This window comes from Terrapene carolina, unplaced genomic scaffold, assembly GCF_002925995.2.
Source record: "Terrapene carolina triunguis isolate 2854851 unplaced genomic scaffold, T_m_triunguis-2.0 Scaffold190, whole genome shotgun sequence".
Classification (NCBI taxonomy): domain Eukaryota; kingdom Metazoa; phylum Chordata; order Testudines; family Emydidae; genus Terrapene; species Terrapene triunguis.
The window spans coordinates 2,854,051-2,872,632 of NW_020664541.1; the positions used below are offsets into that span (position 1 = coordinate 2,854,051).

At 48.0% G+C, this 18,582-nt stretch overlaps 1 protein-coding gene across 1 annotated transcript in view; it reads right to left on the bottom strand.

The window, feature by feature from the left end:
• B4GALNT3 (beta-1,4-N-acetyl-galactosaminyltransferase 3) overlaps nucleotides 1-18,582 on the bottom strand; it is a 120,039-nt gene that overhangs the window by 35,311 nt on the left and 66,146 nt on the right. The window contains exons 2-3 of the mRNA XM_026654340.2: nucleotides 11,126-11,229; nucleotides 1,022-1,099 (exon numbers count right to left, since the gene is read on the bottom strand). Of these exons, the coding sequence (XP_026510125.1) occupies nucleotides 1,022-1,099; nucleotides 11,126-11,229 (182 nt within the window). The remainder of the gene's footprint in view (nucleotides 1-1,021; nucleotides 1,100-11,125; nucleotides 11,230-18,582) is intronic.

Consider the following 18,582-nt stretch of genomic DNA (forward strand, 5'->3'; position numbering starts at 1 on the left):
TCGCCCTCCCTCCCAGGCTCTCAAACCTGGGAGGGAGGGGGAGATCCCGAGTGGCTGCAGCGCACGAAACAGCTGATTCGCGCGCTGCTGCTCCCCCCTCCATCCCAGGCTCTCAAACCTGGAAGGGAGGGGGAGACTTTGAGTGGCCGCGGCGCGCGCACGCCGCTTCTCCCCCTCCCTCCTAGGCTTGAGAGCCTGGGGGGAGGAGGCAAGGCTGGGGATTTGGGGAAGGGGCGGAGTTGAGGCGGGGCCGGGGGGGTGGGGTAAGAAAAGAACGGGGGGGGGGGCGGCCAAAATTGATTTTGCTTGGGGCGGCAAAAATCCTAGAGCCGGCCCTGCTTGAAGCATCAGGACTGTACTTTGTTTCCTAGCTAGAGCAATTGCAGAGGCCATTCTTATCTGTGTGAGTGTCCAGTCAGCTTTTGGAACTTACTAAGTTAGCAAAACACCCAGTGGTTGGTGCCTCTCTCATTATCAACATGCTGCATTGCTTATCTGAAGAGAAGTAGTACGATAAGGGGACAGTGGAGGGAAGAGTAAATGAGGCATAAAGAAAACAAAGGAAATATTTACTCAGGTTCTCAAGGGTCACCTGAGAAGGTCTCTGCTCACCAGAAGTGTCAGTGAAGTGACGAGACCTCTATGCACAAGATACAGGGATTGGATAACAGGCAAATAACAGAACAATAGCACAGTGTGAGGCACTTACATGCCACAGTCATGTATTTGCCTGTTGAATTCTTTGTACTATTTCTCAGCTCTGAATAAACATCACCTTTAAGGGGGAAGCAATTTGGCTGCTTTCCAGAGGCTGAAGGTGGATTCCTGGTGCCTTGGTGGCTGGGTCAGAAGCCAAATCTCCAGGAATCTGGGGATTCCTGTCTTTCCAGATTTTTTCTTTGGTCTGCAGAACCAAAGCTTTCATTAAACAGGGATGGGGGTGGGAGACACTGGACTCCCAGAGAAGCAGAGGCCTCTCGTTACAATCCTCTAATAGGAAATGGTTCCAGAAAACACCAACCTCCGGGATCCAAGGGACGGAGATTTCCCCGGCTGGATAAACAGACCTATTCCTTGCACCTCTTTGCTGCTCTTGGTTCTAAGAGACATGGAGATAAAAGAAAAATAAATAATCTTATAAGTGACTGATCACATACACACAAGGTTGAAAAGCTTTCACAAGTCCATGTGAGCATGGGTACTGGAACTGGGGGGACAGGGGGTGCTGACACACGCTCTGGCTTGAGTGGTTTCTATCATGTACAGGGTCTACAGTTTGGTTCAATGGCTCTCAGCAGCCACACTATACAAATTGTTCCAGGACCCCTGCATGTGAGCAGACAGCAAGTACTCAGCAGCTTCTAAAAGCCCACAAGTAGTACTGGGTGGGAAAATGTCCTCCCAGCCCAGGAAATTTTTTGAGACTCTGATAATTTTTCCAATCCTGAATCAGGATGAAAAGTCGAAATTGCAAATGTGCACAAACCAACAACCATGGGGAGGGGAAGGGTATATTGGTGTGGGTCAGTTGAACATTTCATTTTGATTTTGACCTTTTAAACTTTGTTTCAGTTTGTTTTTACTATAATTAGCTTAAATTTCTAAACAGTCATTTTGAAACACACACACACACACACACCCGCCAAAAAAGGGAATTTCTCATTTAGACAATGTTGAAATGAGATTTTTTTTTTTACAATATTGCATTTTTTCCTCCCAAAATTTGTCAAAGTGAGAAATCCATCAAAACTGATCTTTTCCCCATGAAACAGTTTTGGTTTTGACAAATCAGCATTTTCCCAATGGAAAAAACATTGTTAAAAAATTCCTGACCAGTCACAGGTGTAGTGAAACATAAGCACTCTGCCTTTGGGACTGATGACTAAGGTTTTGTCTACACTACAGAGTTTTGTCAGCAAAAGTTTTGTTGACGATCAAAAAGCGCTATAAGAAAATCGGTATTGCATGTTCACACTTCACTCCCTCTGTCTGCAGAGTGTGCCCACACTTGGGGCACTAACATCGACATTGAGAGCTGTGCACTGTCGATAGCTATCCCACAAGTTCAGCTCGACACCTTCTACTGCTAGGTCTTGTGGAAAGGTGAAGTGGATTGCAGCACATCATGGGTCTGGGCTCAACGTCCCATGATGCATTGCTTTCCTTCCAAGAATTCCATGTGCTTCTGTCTTTGGTTCGCAGCATTTTTCAACGGCCCTTATTTGCTGTTCGTCCCACCATCTCTGTGTGAACGGATGGATCCTGCACTGTTCTCCAATGCTCTTCTGTCATTAACACATCACGGATGGAAGTGCAGTTTATTGTGAAGTTCCTAACTCAACAGGATTCACAGTTGAGTTGCCTGACGTGCTGACTGACATGGATAGGAGCAACATTAGATTACTTTTGGCATTCACCGAACAGTTGCACATGGTGGATTGTCACTTTTGGACTGAGTGGTGGGATCGCATCGTCATGCAGGTCTGGGATGACAAGCAGTGGGTACCCTCCTGGAACTGTGTGCAGAGCTCACCCCAGCTCTGCGGCGCAAGGACACCAAAATGAGAGCTGCCCTCTCAGTGGAGAAGCACGTGGCGATCACATGTGGAAGCTGGTGACTCCAGACTGCTACCAGTCGGTCACAAATCAGTTTGGAGTCGAGAAGTCGATCATTGGGGATGAGTTAAAGCAAGTGTGCAGGTCTATTAATCGCATCCTGCTTCGAAGGACCGTGACTCTTGGCAATGTGTGTGAAATAGTGGATGGCTTTTCAGAAATGGGTTTCCCTAACTACGGAGGGGCGACAGATGGAACACATATTCCAATTTTGGCACCGGACCACTTTGCAACGGAGTACATCAATAGGAAGGGGTACTTCTCCATGGTGTTGCAGGCACTTGTGGATCACCACAGGCGTTTCACTGACATCAAGGGTGGTGTGGGTCCAGAAAGGTGCATGATGCACATATCTTCAGGAACACTGGTCTATACAGAAAGCTGCAAGCGGGGACTTTCTTTCCAGACCAGAAGATTAAAGTGGGGGATGTTGAAATGCTCATAGTGATCCTGGAAGACCCGGCACACCTGTTAATGCCATGGCTCATGAAACCTTACATGGGAAACCTAGATAGCAGTAAGGAGCGGTTCACCAATAGGCTGAGTAGGTGCAGGATGACCATGGAATGTGCATTTGGCAGATTAAAGGTGCACTGGCGATGCCTTTATGGAAGGTTAGATCTCAGTAAGGATAATATTCCCATGTGTCATAGCCATGTGCTGTATGTTGCACAATATTTGTGAAGGTAAGGGTGAAAAGTTTTCTCAGGGGTGAACTGCTGAGGCAGACTGCCTGGCTGCTGAATTTGAGCAGCCACATACCAGGGCTATTAGAGGGGCACAAGGGGGGACAATTTGAATCAGGGAGGCTTTGAGGCAACACTCTTTAAATGAGAACCAGTAATGTATATTACTATGCTCGGGGCTGCAATGCTTAATGAAATTGAGTTTTCCTAGGAAGTACTTGTGATTTTTGTGGCCTAGGATTCCAGTAAGCAAATGATTAAACTGCTTGTGTATGTCTTGCTGCTGCCTGCTATCACATTTTTCAGGAAACAAATAAAGATTACTTATCATTCAAAAACTTTGCTTTTATTGCACAGAAAACACCACCACCACACACTTGTTTGTTGGGAAAGGAGCTACCAAGGAAGGGCTGACTTTCAGAGCTGTGCATAAGTCCAGCTATCATTTGAAAAAGTGTCCATGGGGTGGAATGAAAGGGAAAGCGAGAAGTCCAGGAAAGCAGAAAGGAATGCTCAGGTGGAGTTTGGGGAGGGCATGGGAAAGAGTTCTAAATCATAGAATCATAGAATATCAGGGTTGGAAGGGACTTCAGGAGGTCATCTAGTCCAACCCCCTGCTCAAAGCAGGACCAAATTCCCAACTAAATCATCCCAGCCAGGGCTTTCTCAAGCCTGACCTTAAAAACCTCTAAGGAAGGAGATTCCACCACCTCCCTAGGTAACCCATTCCAGTGCTTCACCACCCTCCTAGTGAAAAAGTTTTTCCTAATATCTGACCTAAACCTCCCCCACTGCAACTTGAGACCATTACTCCTTGTTCTGTCACCAGGTACCACTGAGAAGAGTCTAGATCCATCCTCTTTGGAACCCCCTTTCAGGTAGTTGAAAGCAGCTATCAAATCCCCCCTCATTCTTCTCTTCTGCAGACTAAACAATCCCAGTTCCCTCAGCCTCTCCTCATAAGTCACGTGCTCCAGCCCCCTAATCATTTTTGTTGCCCTCCGCTGGACTCTTTCCAATTTTTCCTTCTTGTAGTGTGGGGCCCAAAACTGGACACAGTACTCCAGATGCGGCCTCACCAATGTAGAATAGAGGGGAATGATCACGTCCCTCGATCTGCTGGCAATGCCCCTACTTATACAGCCCAAAATGCCGTTAGCCTTCTTGGCAACAAGGGCACACTGTTGATTCATATCCAGCTTCTCGTCCACTGTAACCCCTAGGTCCTTTTCTGCAGAACTGCTTCCTAGCCATTCGGTCCCTAGTCTGTAACAGTGAATGGGATTCTTCCGTCCTAAGTGCAGGACTCTGCACTTGTCCTTGTTGAACCTCATCAGGTTTCTTTTGGCCCAATACTCTAATTTGTCTAGGTCCCTCTGTATCCTATCCCGACCCCCAGCGTATCTACCACTCCCCCCAGTTTAGTGTCATCTGCAAACTTGCTGAGAGTGCAGTCCACGCCATCCTCCAGATCATTAATGAAGATATTGAACAAAACCGGCCCCAGGACCGACCCTTGGGGCACTCCGCTTGAAACCGGCTGCCAACTAGACATGGAGCCGTTGATCACTACCCGTTGAGCCCAACGATCTAGCCAGCTTTCTATCCACCTTATAGTCCATTCATCCAGCCCATACTTCTTTAACTTGCTGGCAAGAATACTGTGGGAGACTGTATCAAAAGCTTTGCTAAAGTCAAGGAATAACACATCCACTGCTTTCCCCTCATCCACAGACCCAGTTATCTCCTCATAGAAGGCAATTAGGTTAGTCAGGCATGACTTGCCCTTGGTGAATCCATGCTGACTGTTCCTGATCACTTTCCTCTCCTCTAAGTGCTTCAGAATTGATTCCTTGAGGACCTGCTCCATGATTTTTCTAGGGACTGAGGTGAGGCTGACTGGCCTGTAGTTCCCCGGATCCTCCTTCTTCCCTTTTTTAAAGATGGACACTACATTAGCCTTTTTCCAGTCATCCGGGACCTCCCCCGATCGCCATGAGTTTTCAAAGATAATGGCCAATGGCTCTGCAACTACATCCGCCAACTCCTTTAGCACCCTCAGATGCAGCGCATCCGGCCCCATGGACTTGTGCTCGTCCAGTTTTTCTAAATAGTCCCGAACCACTTATTTCTCCACAGAGGGCTGGTCACCTTCTCCCCATACTGTGTTGCCCAGTGCAGCAGTCTGGGAGCTGACCTTGTTTGTGAAGACAGAGGCAAAAAAATCATGGAGTACATTAGCTTTTTCCACATCCTCTGTCACTAGGTTGCCTCCCTCATTCAGTAAGGGGCCCACACTTTCCTTGACTTTCTTCTTGTTGCTAACATACCTGAAGAAACCCTTCTTGTTACTCTTAACATCTCTTGCTAGCTGCAACTCCAAGTGTGATTTGGCCTTCCTGATTTCACTCCTGCATGCCTGAGCAATATTTTTATACTCCTCCCTGGTCATTTGTCCAATCTTCCACTTCTTGTAAGCTTCTTTTTTGCGTTTAAGATCAGCAAGGACTTCACTGTTAAGCCAAGCTGGTCGCCTGCCATATTTACTGTTCTTTCTACACATCGGGATGGTTTGTTCCTGCAACTTCAATAAGGATTCTTTAAAATACAGCCAGCTCTCCTGGACTTCTTTCCCCCTCATGTTATTCTCCCAGGGGATCCTGCCCATCAGTTCCCTGAGGGAGTCAAAGTCTGCTTTTCTGAAGTCCAGGGTCCGTATTCTGCTGCTCTCCTTTCTTCCTTGTGTCAGGATCCTGAACTTGACCATCTCATGGTCACTGCCTCCCAGGTTCCCATCCACTTTTGCTTCCCCTACTAATTCTTCATGGTTTGTGAGCAGCAAGTCTAGAAGAGCTCTGCCCCTAGTTGGTTCCTCCAGCACTTGCACCAGGAAATTGTCCCCTCCACTTTCCCAAAACTTCCTGGATTGTCTGTGCACCACTGTATTGCTCTCCCAGCAGATATCAGGGTGATTAAAGTCTCCCATGAGAACCAGGGCCTGCGATCTAGTAACTTCTGCTAGTTGCCGGAAGAAAGCCTCGTCCACCTCATGTGCTGAAGGGGAGGGTAGGCATGCATCTGCTCAATCTATAGTGTTATGAGGGACTTCAGCATCTTAGTTTGCTCCTCCATAACTTTAATCATCCTCTTAGTAGTGTCCTTAACAAGGCCTAATTTTCTTTTCTGTCCTGCCTTTTGATTTCCCCCCACTCCATGCATTCCCTCTTTTCTGCATCTGAGTATTGCAGCAGCTCCCAGAACATGTCCTCCTTGCTCCGTCTTGGGCATTTACTTATCTGATGGAGGCGCTCTGCTGGTGTGTTGGGGATGTCTCTGAAGGCTACATCTGCAGAAGCACAAGGAACAATACACAGAAACATGATTGTTAAGTACATGCTGTGACAAAGTTCCTCCTCTATCTTGGTGGGTCCTGCGCTTATTGGCGGATTTTCTTGCCTCAGAGATTCACCAGGTAGGTTGGGGAACAGCCCAGAGACCTTCCCCTCTGGGAGAACCCACAGTCCAGGTCAATTGGGAGGTTTGGGGGGAACCCGGGTCCGCCCTCTACTCCAGGTTCCAGCCCAGGGCCCTGTGGACTGCAGCTGTCTATAGTGCCTCCTGTAACAGCTGCATGACAGCTACAACTCCCTGGGCTACTTCCCCATGGCCTCCTCCAAACACCTTCCTTATTCTCACCACAGGACCTTCCTCCTGGTGTCTGATAACGCTTGTGCTCCTCAGTCCTCCAGCAGCACACCCTCTCACTCTCAGCTCCTTGCGCCTCTTGCTCCCAGCTCCTCACACTCCCCCCACAAACTGAAGTGAGCTCCTTTTTAAAACCCAGGTGCCCTGATTAGCCTGCCTTAATTGATTCTAGAAGCTTCTTTTTAATTGGCTCCAGGTGTCCTAATTAGCCTGCCTGCCTTAACTGGTTCTAGCAGGTTCCTGATTACTCTAGTGCAGCCCCTTCTCTGGTCACTCAGGGAACAGAAAACTATTCATCCAGTGACCAGTATATTTGCCCTCTACCAGACTCCTGTACCCCACTGGTCTGGGTCTGTCACAATGCACAGCATGGAAACAGTACAGTAAAATACACCTCTAATAACATACCAATCACTTTCTCACTGACCCTTGACACACACGTTGGCGAACACCCCAAGCTTGGTGAGTTTACCCTCGGACAGAGGGCATTCTACATGGGGAGAAAAGCAATATGAAAGGGTTGATGGGCAGGTGCCTAGGGACAATATTCTAAATTTTCCCACCCTTTTCCACAGGCAGGGGTCATTGTACCAGATATCTCACTCCTGAGGGTATGCAAGGAAGCAAGGGTGCATCTAGTGCACAGTTGTGGCTGCTGACCCAGTCCCTATTCTGCTCATCTGTGTGACGCTTTGGTCCCTGTGTAAGTGATTGCAGAATGGCACGGCAAAGTTTCCTTCAATGGGGGAAGGAACAAAGCAGCTCTGCCAAGGAACCATTGGCAGAGGATTGCTGGGTACCTCCAGGAAACTTTCCTAGAGATCTCTCTGGAGGATTCCCGTGAAATCTCAGTGTGCATCAACACCCTGTTCCGCTGTACTTCTTAGCTGCTCAAGGATATGTCCAGCACACAGAAACACAGCCAGCCTTGTACATTTCTATGCCCTCAACCCACCTCCGCACTTCACAAAGCAAAGCCACTTACCAAGCGTCTCCTCTCCTGCTTCTTGCTCACTGGAGTGCGACTGCCGAGACTGGCTAGACACCTCCAGAGTGGAGAACAGCTCCTGACTGGACACACCACCGGGCAACCCCGCAGTGGGCTCCACATCATCTTCTAATTCCGCCTCTTCTTCAATGGCTTCGTCCTTTGGGCTAGGTCCACTTTCCGCCAGCTCCAGGATCAGTGAAGTATCCACGGGGCTCTTGGCACTGGAGGTGGGGTCGCCACCGAGGATAGCACCCAGCTCCTTATAGAAACGGCAGGTCTTTGACGCAGCACTGGAGTGACAGTTTGCCTCCCTTGCCTTCTGGGGCCTGCCTCAGCTCCTTGGTCTTTGCTCTGCACTGCACCATGTCCTGATCATAGACCTTTTCGCACAACCCTCGAGAAATCTGCCCGTAAGTATAGAAATTCCTACGGCTGGAGTGCAGCTGGGACTGCACCGCCTCCTCTCCCCATATACTGATCAGATCCAGCAGCTCCGCAGTGGTCCAAGCGGGAGAGTGTCTGCTGTGTGGAGCCGTCATGGTCAGCTGGGAAGGTGCGATGTGAGCTCTCCACACCGAGCAAACAAAACAAAATTCCCGGGGCTTTGAAGGGCAAGGGGCAGATGGTTGTTTACCTGGCTGCAGGGCAGCGGAATTGGAACTGCTGACCACAGTGGTCAAGATGGGCATTGTGGGACACCTTCTGGAGGCCAATTAAAGCGGTAAAATCACTGGCACTTTGTCGACAAAATTTTTGCACAAAAAGTTTTATGTCCCTCGTTGAGGTGGTTTTATTTTGTTGCCAAAACTAAAGAATTTTGCTGCCAAAGGTGGCATTGCAGTGTGTACACCTTCACTGTTTTGCCACCAAAAGCTGCCTTTTGCCAACAAAACTGTGTAGTGTAGAAAAGGCATAAGCTAATTAAATCCATTTATTCATGTCTCAATATCAGTGACATCATAACAGATTTTGAAAAGTCTTCACGATCCATCACTAACTTCGAGCACTCAGCAGCTGACCTTACAGTGATCTGCCGCACATCATCCATGCATCCATCTCCTTGCTGACCATGCCGTACTACGATGACCCTCCACCATTCCTTCCATAATAACTTTCTCAAGGTTATTTCCATCTCTATGCCTAATGTGACCAAAATATAGAAGTTTGACTCTGTTGATTTCCAACATCATGGTTTGTTGTTTCTCTCCAATAATATTTCTACATAACTAGCCTGCACTAATCTAGTCTCTACTCTCATTCATGTCAGCTGAAGGACCCAAGTCACCCTAATAACTCCCTTTGTCCCCTTCACAAACTTTGAGCTTGTAGTGGGGTGGTCCCCCGCTCCTGCCCGGAAGGGCTTAAAACAGCCCTGGCAGAGGGCTGGGGCAGGAGAAAAGATGGGCTGATTGGGGAAGTGGCCGCAGCTGGGCCACGCCCCAATCAGGCCACAGCTGGCCTGAATAAAAAGGCTGTGGGCCGGAGGCCCAAGAGAAGTCTCTCTCTTCCTTCCGGCTGGGAGAGAGCAGGGCCTGGCTGCCTGCAGGAAGGGTACTGGGAGTGAGGCAGGGCTGGGGAGACCCAGCGGAGCCGGGGAGCTCCAGGCTGGCAACTCCCCAAGGCCCATAGAGGTACTGGGAGGCAGAAGAAGGCAGCAGGTCCGAACCCCCTTGCTTATGATGAGTGGCTTTTACACTGCAGTCTGCCCCAGGGAGTGGGGGCTTAGTGATGACTGGCAGTAGCCCAGACTGAGGCAAGGTGGGGATTAGAGGGTTGGGGTTTCCCAGAGAGGGGAGACCCATAGAGAATGGTGGGGGTGTTGCGAGGGGGCAGCCCCCTGGTAAAGGGGCACCGGGGTCCGGGAGGGACACGGGACCAGCGACAAGTGGGACACCGGCCTGCAGAGGGCGCTCCAGAGGCTGAAAGAGCTAATTCCCTGAGAAGACCAGCAGAAGGCGCTGCAGGGGTGAGTCCCGCGCCTCTACAGAGCTGTAAATTAATTGTTAACGTCTGTTCATTCTCCAGTGCTTTGACCAATCTCTAACTCTTCCTTTGGAAGATTATTCCTTAGTGTGATACATCTCACCATTCATTACGAGCTTTTCTCTAGCAGTGATGGGGTGTACCAACCCTGCAGTGCCTGACCAATCACTGTGGGCACAGGAGACCACACCCTATCGCCCCTGCTGTGCATGCTCCAGGTGGAAGGGACAGATAAACGGAGGCAGGCCAGCTCAGTCTGGGCTGGCTGAGGAGGAGGAAGGACGTGTGCTGCAGGCTCCTGCGACTTTCCAAGCGGTAGGAACCATGGACCCGGACTATGCTGAGGATGACCAGCTGACCACAGAGACTGACTGGGATGCTGAGCCACTGCCAACCGAGGAGATGCCCGAAATGCACCTTGCAGAGGAAGTGACCCAGGGAATGTAATAGAAGCTGATGCTTAAACCCTTAACGGGGAATTTCCCAACTTCATAGGGCCCTGGGTCGGAACCCGGTGGAGTAGGGTAGGCCAAGGTTCCCCTACCTCCCACACACAAACCTGCCACTAGGCATGGTTAGTGTTTGCTGGCTCTGCCCCACCCAGGGGCCGCAGACTGATTGTTTGTTCTGCCCTGCCCAAGGGTCAGAACCACAACTGCTATTGCCTGCCCCAGCCAGGAGGCCCAGGGGCCACAGACTGTTTGCTTTGCTCTGCCCGACCCAGTGGCTGCGGACTGATTGTTTGCTCAGCCCCACCAGGGGTCCTGAGCCCTCCTTACTGGAATTGCCTGATCTCACAGGGAGACCTGACACTTGTGTGATGGGGTGTACCAACCTGGCACTGGGCCAATAGGGGAGGCCCCACGCGACACTAGCTTTTAGCCTAAGTTCTCCTTTTCTTAATTTCATTTCATCATTCTTAGTTATCCCTCCATTGTACTGATGTAAATCCAACATAACTCCATTGACTGCAGTGGAGTTGTTCTGTATTTACATTGGTGTAACTGAGATCAGAATTTGGTCCATGGTCTGCTCTCATTCTGTGCATGAAGGGAGAGATGACTACAGGAGCTGGGATCTGCCATGCAGATCTAGAAGGAGAATTTTCCCCTGAATGTTTAAGAAGACCCCTGAGCCTCCTTACCTGGTGTACTGGCTTCTGAGGATAGTAAAACTGAAGGTCTGGGTCCACAGCAGGGATGTTCCTGTTTGCCAGGGCTTTAGCCAGTTCCCTCCAGCTCCCATATCCTGCAAAGAGGAGGGGAAAAAAGATGTCAAAACCCACCTCAAAGAAAAAGAAGAAACAACAGTGATAACTTCAGGTTGCACCCTCTCCTTCTGGGGTTTTACAGTAATGGGAGCCTAAACCTCCCTCTTCCCCTGGAAATATTCAGCTTGGCCAGTCAGTGACACAACTCCTGCTTTGTTATTGTCCAGAATCTTTCATTCAAGGTGTTCAAAGTGCTGCACAAAAAGTTAACAAATCAAGTCTATCAGGACCCTGCTATTGAAGCCAGGCCTGCCAGCTCCTTAGGTGGCTTCCTTAGCCGCTGAACCATCGTGATACATTGAACCGGTGCCCCTAACCAACAGCCTTAGTGCTCAAGGCTTACAGGCCCACAGCAGCCATACCATAGGCCCCTGATTGGATGGTCAGGCTGCACTCTCAGTAGATACCTGGGCTATATAAAGGCCCCAACAGCAAGAGGAAGCTGTCTGAGCAACAGACCATTGCCTGCTGGTTGTTCCCTAGACCCCCTTGCCCTGCTGCGTCACCTGACCCTACCTTGCTGCCTTGCCTGACCTCGCCTCCCCAATCCAATGAACCGGCCCCTTGGATTGGATCTTCCGGCTATTGATGCCTGAGAGAACTCTGACCATTGCCCCAGATTGCTTCTGATATGAATTGACCTGCTGGCTACCTGACCATTGGCACATACTTGAGTACTGCTGCAGACTGCTCCCAATCCTGCCTCAGCCACCAGGCATTACAGTTTGCTCAGACCACTTCCATTTCCTCCTAGACTCATCTTACCTGAAAAGGGTATGGAAACTCACAGGTACGGCCAGGGGTGCTGGAACAATGTGTATAGTGCGGGTGCTGAGAGCCATTGAACCAAACTGTAAACCTTCTATATGATGGAAACCACTTCAAGCCAGGGGGTGCAGCAGCACCCCAGCATCTCTAGTTCCAGCATCTATGGGTATTGTGCCACAGGGGCCACTGAGCCTCCAGGAGCAGACTGCTCACCTAGAGGTGGAAAACCAAGCCTTATACGTCGCAGTGGACCAGCTTCAGGCAGGAAAATGCACCCTGCAAGAACAAATCATAGGGCCACAGGTGGGAACATCTCCTGCAGCCCCATGGTGCCATCAGGACCTGAACCCACAGTACTATTACCAGAGCTCTACAATGGGACCCGTAGCAAATTTGGGGGCTCCATTTCCTGCCATGGCCCAATGCCTACCAGATGGACCAGGCAAAAGTGGGACTAGTCATGATTTTCTAACAGGTGAGGGCCTGGACAGGGTGACTGCTCTGCTAGAGCACCTATGCCTACCCCTACGCTAGAGGCCTACACCTTCCTGAGGGCCATTATGACAATCTTCAATGACCCACACCAAGCTCACACCGCAGAGGCAGCCCTACAGAGACTCCATCAGGCCTTGGGGTCAGCTGTAACATATGCCGCCTGCTTCTGATTCCTGGCGGCGGATAGGGCTTGGAATAAGGCGGCCCAGCTACACCAATTCTGTCTTGCTCTCAGCGAAGAAATAAAAGATGAGCTTGCCTGCGTGGAGCCTCCCACTAATCTAGATTCATTTATTAAGCTGGGCCTCCAAATCGACACCAGACTTAGGGAATGGCATCTCGAAAGGAAAGGCCCCCCACCCAAGCCCACATAGGTGGACATGGCATGGACCTGGCTGAACCAATGGTGAGAGTACTTGTGTTTTTACTGTCGTGGCAATGGCCCCATGGTGTCTGTCTGTCTTGCTATGTCCCTGAACCACGTGGTTCCAGGAAACAACCATGCCCAGCCTTGGTAAGGGGGTCAAGCATGAGCAACATCGAGAAAACTCCTCTAAGCCCCCTCCAGCAATCCATTCTGGCTGCCTGGCCCAACATATTGAAAATGTACCTGCACCTACAACTCCAGTTACGACTCTGGCTTTGGGACTCCGGACAGATACTTCGGCCCCAGTGTCAGTCAGGGCCGTCTGAGGGGTGATAACTTAATGGACACTACCTTGGCTCAAGTACTCAGCCTATCCAAACAACCTAAGATAGCCCCTGATTTAGTTGAGACAGTTGATGGATCTTCACCTCCAGCCTCATCAGTCAGAAAACTATAGTTTTGGAGGTGATGGTTGGGAAGCACTATGAGCTTCTCCAATTTAGCCTGATCTGGTCCACACGGTTCCCTTTGATATTCAGAATCCCCTAACTAGAGAAATGTGACCCGTATATCTCCTGGTCTCAGCAAACCATTACATTTAATTCTAAGTTTTGCCAGGACATCTGCCTCCTGACTTCCAAGCTCGAGACTCCAGAACCTCAAGTTGGATGCCTTGCCTGAGCTTCAGCAACACGGAGAGATGTTCGGGCAACACAGCAGGCCTACTTGCTACTAGGGTCAACCATCACTCTCCGCAAAATACCAAGTTTTCAGACATATTCGAAAAACAAAACGGAGACACTACTTTCTCACAGGGAATACATCTGCCTGATTGACTTAGAGCCTGGAGCCAAGATTCTGTTCAGTTGAATGCATTCCATGTTGGAACACGAATTAGCTGTCCTTAAGGATTACAGAATCTGAGAATCTGGAGAAAAGTTTCCTCGAGCAGTCCACATCCCTGGCTGGGGCCCCTGTCCTCTTTATGAAAAGGAATCCTAGAATCATAGACTTTAAGGTTAGAAGGGACCGTTATGATCATCTAGTCTGACCTCCTGCACAACACAGGCCACAGAATCTCACCCACCCACTCCTGTATCAAACCCCTAACCTATGTCTGAGCTACTGAAATCCTCAAATCATGGTTTAAAAAGACTTCAAGGTGCAGAGACTCCTCCAGCAAGTGACCCATGCCCCATGCTGCAGAGGAAGGCGAAAAACCCCAGGGCCTCTGCCAATCTGACCTGGAGGAAAATTCCTTCCTGACCCCAAATATGGCAATCAGCTAAACCCTGAGCATGTGGGCAAGACTCACCAGCCAGACACCCAGGAAAGAATTCTCTGTAGTAACTCAGATCCCACCCCATCTAACATCCCATCACAGGCCATTGGGCATATTTACTGCTAATAGTCAAAGATCAATTATTTGCCAAAATTGGGCTATCCCATCATTCCATCCCTCCATAAACTTATCAAGCTTAGTCTTGAAGCAAGATGTCTTTTGCCCCCACTGCTCCCCTTGGAAGGCTGTTCCAGAACTTCACTCCTCTGATGGTTAGAAACCTTCGTCTAATTTCAAGTCTAAACTTCCTGATGGCCAATTTATATTCATTTGTTCTTGTGTCCATATTGGTACTGAGCTTAAATAATTCCTCTCCCTCCCTGGTATTTATTCCTCTGATATATTTGTAGAGAGCAATCATATCTCCCCTCAGCCTTCTTTTGGTTAGGCTAAACAAGCCAAGCTCTTTGAGTCTCCTTTCATAAGACAGGTTTTCCATTCCTCGGATCATCCTAGTAGCCCTTCTCTGTACCTGTTCCAGTTTGAATTCATCCTTCTTAAACATGGGAGACCAGAACTACACACAGTATTCCAGATGAGGTCTCACCAGTGCCTTGTATAACGGTACTAACACCTCCTTATCTCTACTGGAAATACCTCACCTGATGCATCCCAAGACCGCATTAGCTTTTTTTCACGGCCATATCACATTGGTGGCTCATAGTCATCCTGTGATCAACCAATACACCAAGGTCCTTCTCCTCCTCTGTTACTTCCAACTGATGCGTCCCCAACTTATAACCAAAATTCTTGTTATTAATCCCTAAATGCATGATCTTGCACTTTTCACTATTAAATTTCATCCTATTACTATTACTCCAGTTTACAAGGTCATCCAGATCTTCCTGTAGGATATCCCGGTCCTTCTCTGTATTGGTAATACCTCCCAGCTTTGTGTCATCCGCAAACTTTCCCACTTTTTGTGCCAAGGTCAGTAATAAAAAGATTAAATAAGATTGGTCCCAAAACGGATCACTGAGGAACTCCACTAGTAACCTCCCTCCAGCCTGACAGTTCACCTTTCAGTACGACCCGTTGTCGTCTCCCCTTTAACCAGTTCCTTATCCACCTTTCAATTTTCATATTGATCCCCATCTTTTCCAATTTAGCTAATAATTCCCCAGGTGGAACTGTATCAAATACCTTACTGAAATCGAGGTAAATTAGATCCACTGTTTCCTTTGTCTAAAAAATCTGTTACCTTCTCAAAGAAGATCAGGTTGGTTTGGCACGATCTACCTTTTGTAAAACCATGTAGTATTTTGTCCCAATTACCATTGACCTCACTGTCCTTAACTACTTTCTCCTTCAAAAATGTTTCCAAGACCTTGCATACTACAGATGTCAAACTAACAGGCCTGTAGTTACCCGGATCACTTTTTTCCCCCTTTCTTAAAAATAGGAACTATGTTAGTAATTCTCCAGTCATACGGTACAACCCCTGAGTTTACAGATTCATTAAAAATTCTTGCTAATGGGTTTGCAATTTCATGTGCTAGTTCCTTTAATATTCTTGGATGAAGATTATCTGGGCCCCCCGATTTAGTCCCATTAAACTGTTTGAGTTTGGCTTCTACCTCGGATGTGGTAATATCTATCTGCATATCCTCATTCCCATTTGTCATCCTACCATTATCCCTAAGCTCCTCATTAAAGACTGAGGCAAAGTATTTGTTTAGATATTGGGCCATGCCTAGATTATCCTTAACCTCCACTCCATCCTCAGTGTTTAGCGGTCCCACTTCTTTCTTTGTTTTCTTCTTATTTATATGACTATAGAACCTTTTACTATTGGTTTTAATTCCCTTTGCAAGGTCCAACTCTACATGGCTTTTGGCCTTTCTCACTTTATCCCTACATGTCCTGACCTCAATAAGGTAGCTTTCCTTGCTGATCACTCCCATCTTCCACTCCTTGTAGGCTTTCTGCTTTTTCTTAATCACCTCTCTGAGATGCTTGCTCATCCAGCTTGGTCTACAATTCCTGCCTATGAATTTTTCCCCCTTTTTTGGGATGCAGGCTTCTGATAGTTTCTGCAACTTTGACTTGAAGTAATTGCAGGCCGCCTCCGCCTTTAGAGCCACAAGTTCTTCAGTCCAATGCACTTCCCTAACTAATTTCCTTAATTTTTTAAAAGTTAGCCCTTTTGAAATCAAAAACCCTAGTCACAGATCTATTTTTGTCTATCCTTCCATTTAGTTTAAACTGAATTAGCTCATGATCGCTCGAACCAAGGTTGTCCCCTTCAACCATTTCTTCTATGAGGTCCTCACTACTCACCAAAACCAAATCTAAAATGCCATCCCCTCTTGTTGGTTCAGCAAGTACTTGGTGAAGGAATCCATCAGCTACTGCATCCAGAAAATCTGAGCCCTATTATTATTATTACTAGCACTTGTCCTCCAGTCTATATCTGGGAAGCTAAAGTCTCCCATGATCACACAATTCCCAGCTCCTTAAGACTCTTGTTGACGACTATACTCTAAATAAAATTGCAGCGCAGAATTGATACCTACTACCCAGAGCTCCCGGACTGGGTAAGAGCAGCCCAGGTATTCACCAAGTTAGACCTCAGAGGAACATACAACCTAGTCAGAATCCAGTCAGGGGATGAATGGAAAATCATTTTTCACACTCAGTATGGCCACTTTGAATATCTGGTGGTGCCTTTTGGACTTACTAACCTTTCAGCATCTAATTAATGATGGCTTATGAGATATGCTGAACTGCTATGTGGTCACCTACTTAGATGACATCCTAATTTACTCTGATGACCAGCCTATGCCCAACCAGCATGAGTGCAAGGTCCTGGAAAGATTCTGCCAACATGGGCTCTGCGCTAAGCTGAAGAAATGTGTCTTCAATCAGCTTACCATGGAATTCTTAAACTACATTCTGTCTGCTGAGAGAGGCTGCATGGATCCCCAGAAAGTGGAAGTGGTTTCCGACTGGGCAAGACCACGAAGCAGTCAAGAAATTCAGCACTTCATTGGGTTTGTGAATTTCTATAGATGCTTTATATGGGACTGCTCCCGAATCCTGGCCCCTATAACATCTCTGCTGCAAAAACCCACCAAGTTCGCTTGGATGCCAGAAGCCCAAGAAGGCTTCAATCATCTGAAGCTGGCGTTCACCTTCATGCCCATCCTCACACATCCTGACCCAAATCAGCCATTCACACTGGAAACTGATGCTGTCATTGCGGCTGTGCTGTCTCAGAAACAGGGCCTTGACAAAGAAGTTCATCCCTGTACATATTATTCCTGCCAGCTCACTCCTGCCGAACACAATTATGAAATTTTAGACAAGGAGCTACTTGCTATCAAAGAGGCTTTCAAAACTCAGAGGCATTATCTAGAAGGCACCAGACACCCAATTCAGATGTTCACTGATCACATAAATCTAGAATACCTGTGCATGGCTAAAGCCCTAACTCAGTGACACCTACGCTGGGCTCTCTTTTTTTTTTTTCTAGGTCTGATTTTACTATCACCTACTATCCTGTCTTCTGCAATGGTAAAGCAGATGCTCTGTCCTGCAAAGAAGAATATTCTAAGGAACCCGAAGGAGAGCCTCCTGCATCCTGAAATCACATCACTTCCTTGGCAGAGCATCATTATCCAATTTGTTCATGACCATATGTTCCTCCCTACCAAATGAGCCCTTTACCCAGACACTCCAAACTTCCAAACTGAATCACAGGGTAAATTCACACAGAAGGATGGACTTTTCCTAGTTCACAGGTGAACCTATGTGTGACGGGTTGGATCACAGAAACCCCCTTGGGAGCTGCCACCCGATGTGCCAAGACTACCCCTGCTTCTGTTTTCCCTGCCAGCTCAGGACTCCAGCACCCCGTCTTGCTGAATTAGACACTCCAGTCCACTTCAACACAGACCCAGGGTCTGAATTACTTGTCCCAAAGCTGCAAGTTTACCCAAAAACAGCTCACAGGAGTGTGCTTGTCTTTAGCACTCAGATGCCCAACTCCCAATGGGGTCTAAACCCAAATAAATCCGTTTTACCCTGCATAAAGCTTATGCAGGGCAAACTCATAAATTGTTCGCCCTCTGTAACACTGATAGAGAGATATGCACAGTTGTTTGCTCCCCCAGGTATTAATACATACTCTGAGTAAATTACTAAATAAAAAGTGATTTTATTAAATACAGACAGTAGGATTTAAGTGGTTCAAAGTAGTAACAGACAGAACAAAGTAAGTCACAAGCAAAATAAAATAAAATGCGCAAATCTATGCCTAATCAAACTAAATACAGATAAGTTCCTCACCAGTTCCAGAATGCTCCCTTTCACAGGCTAATCTCCCTTTAGCCTGGGTCCAGCAATCTCTCACAACCC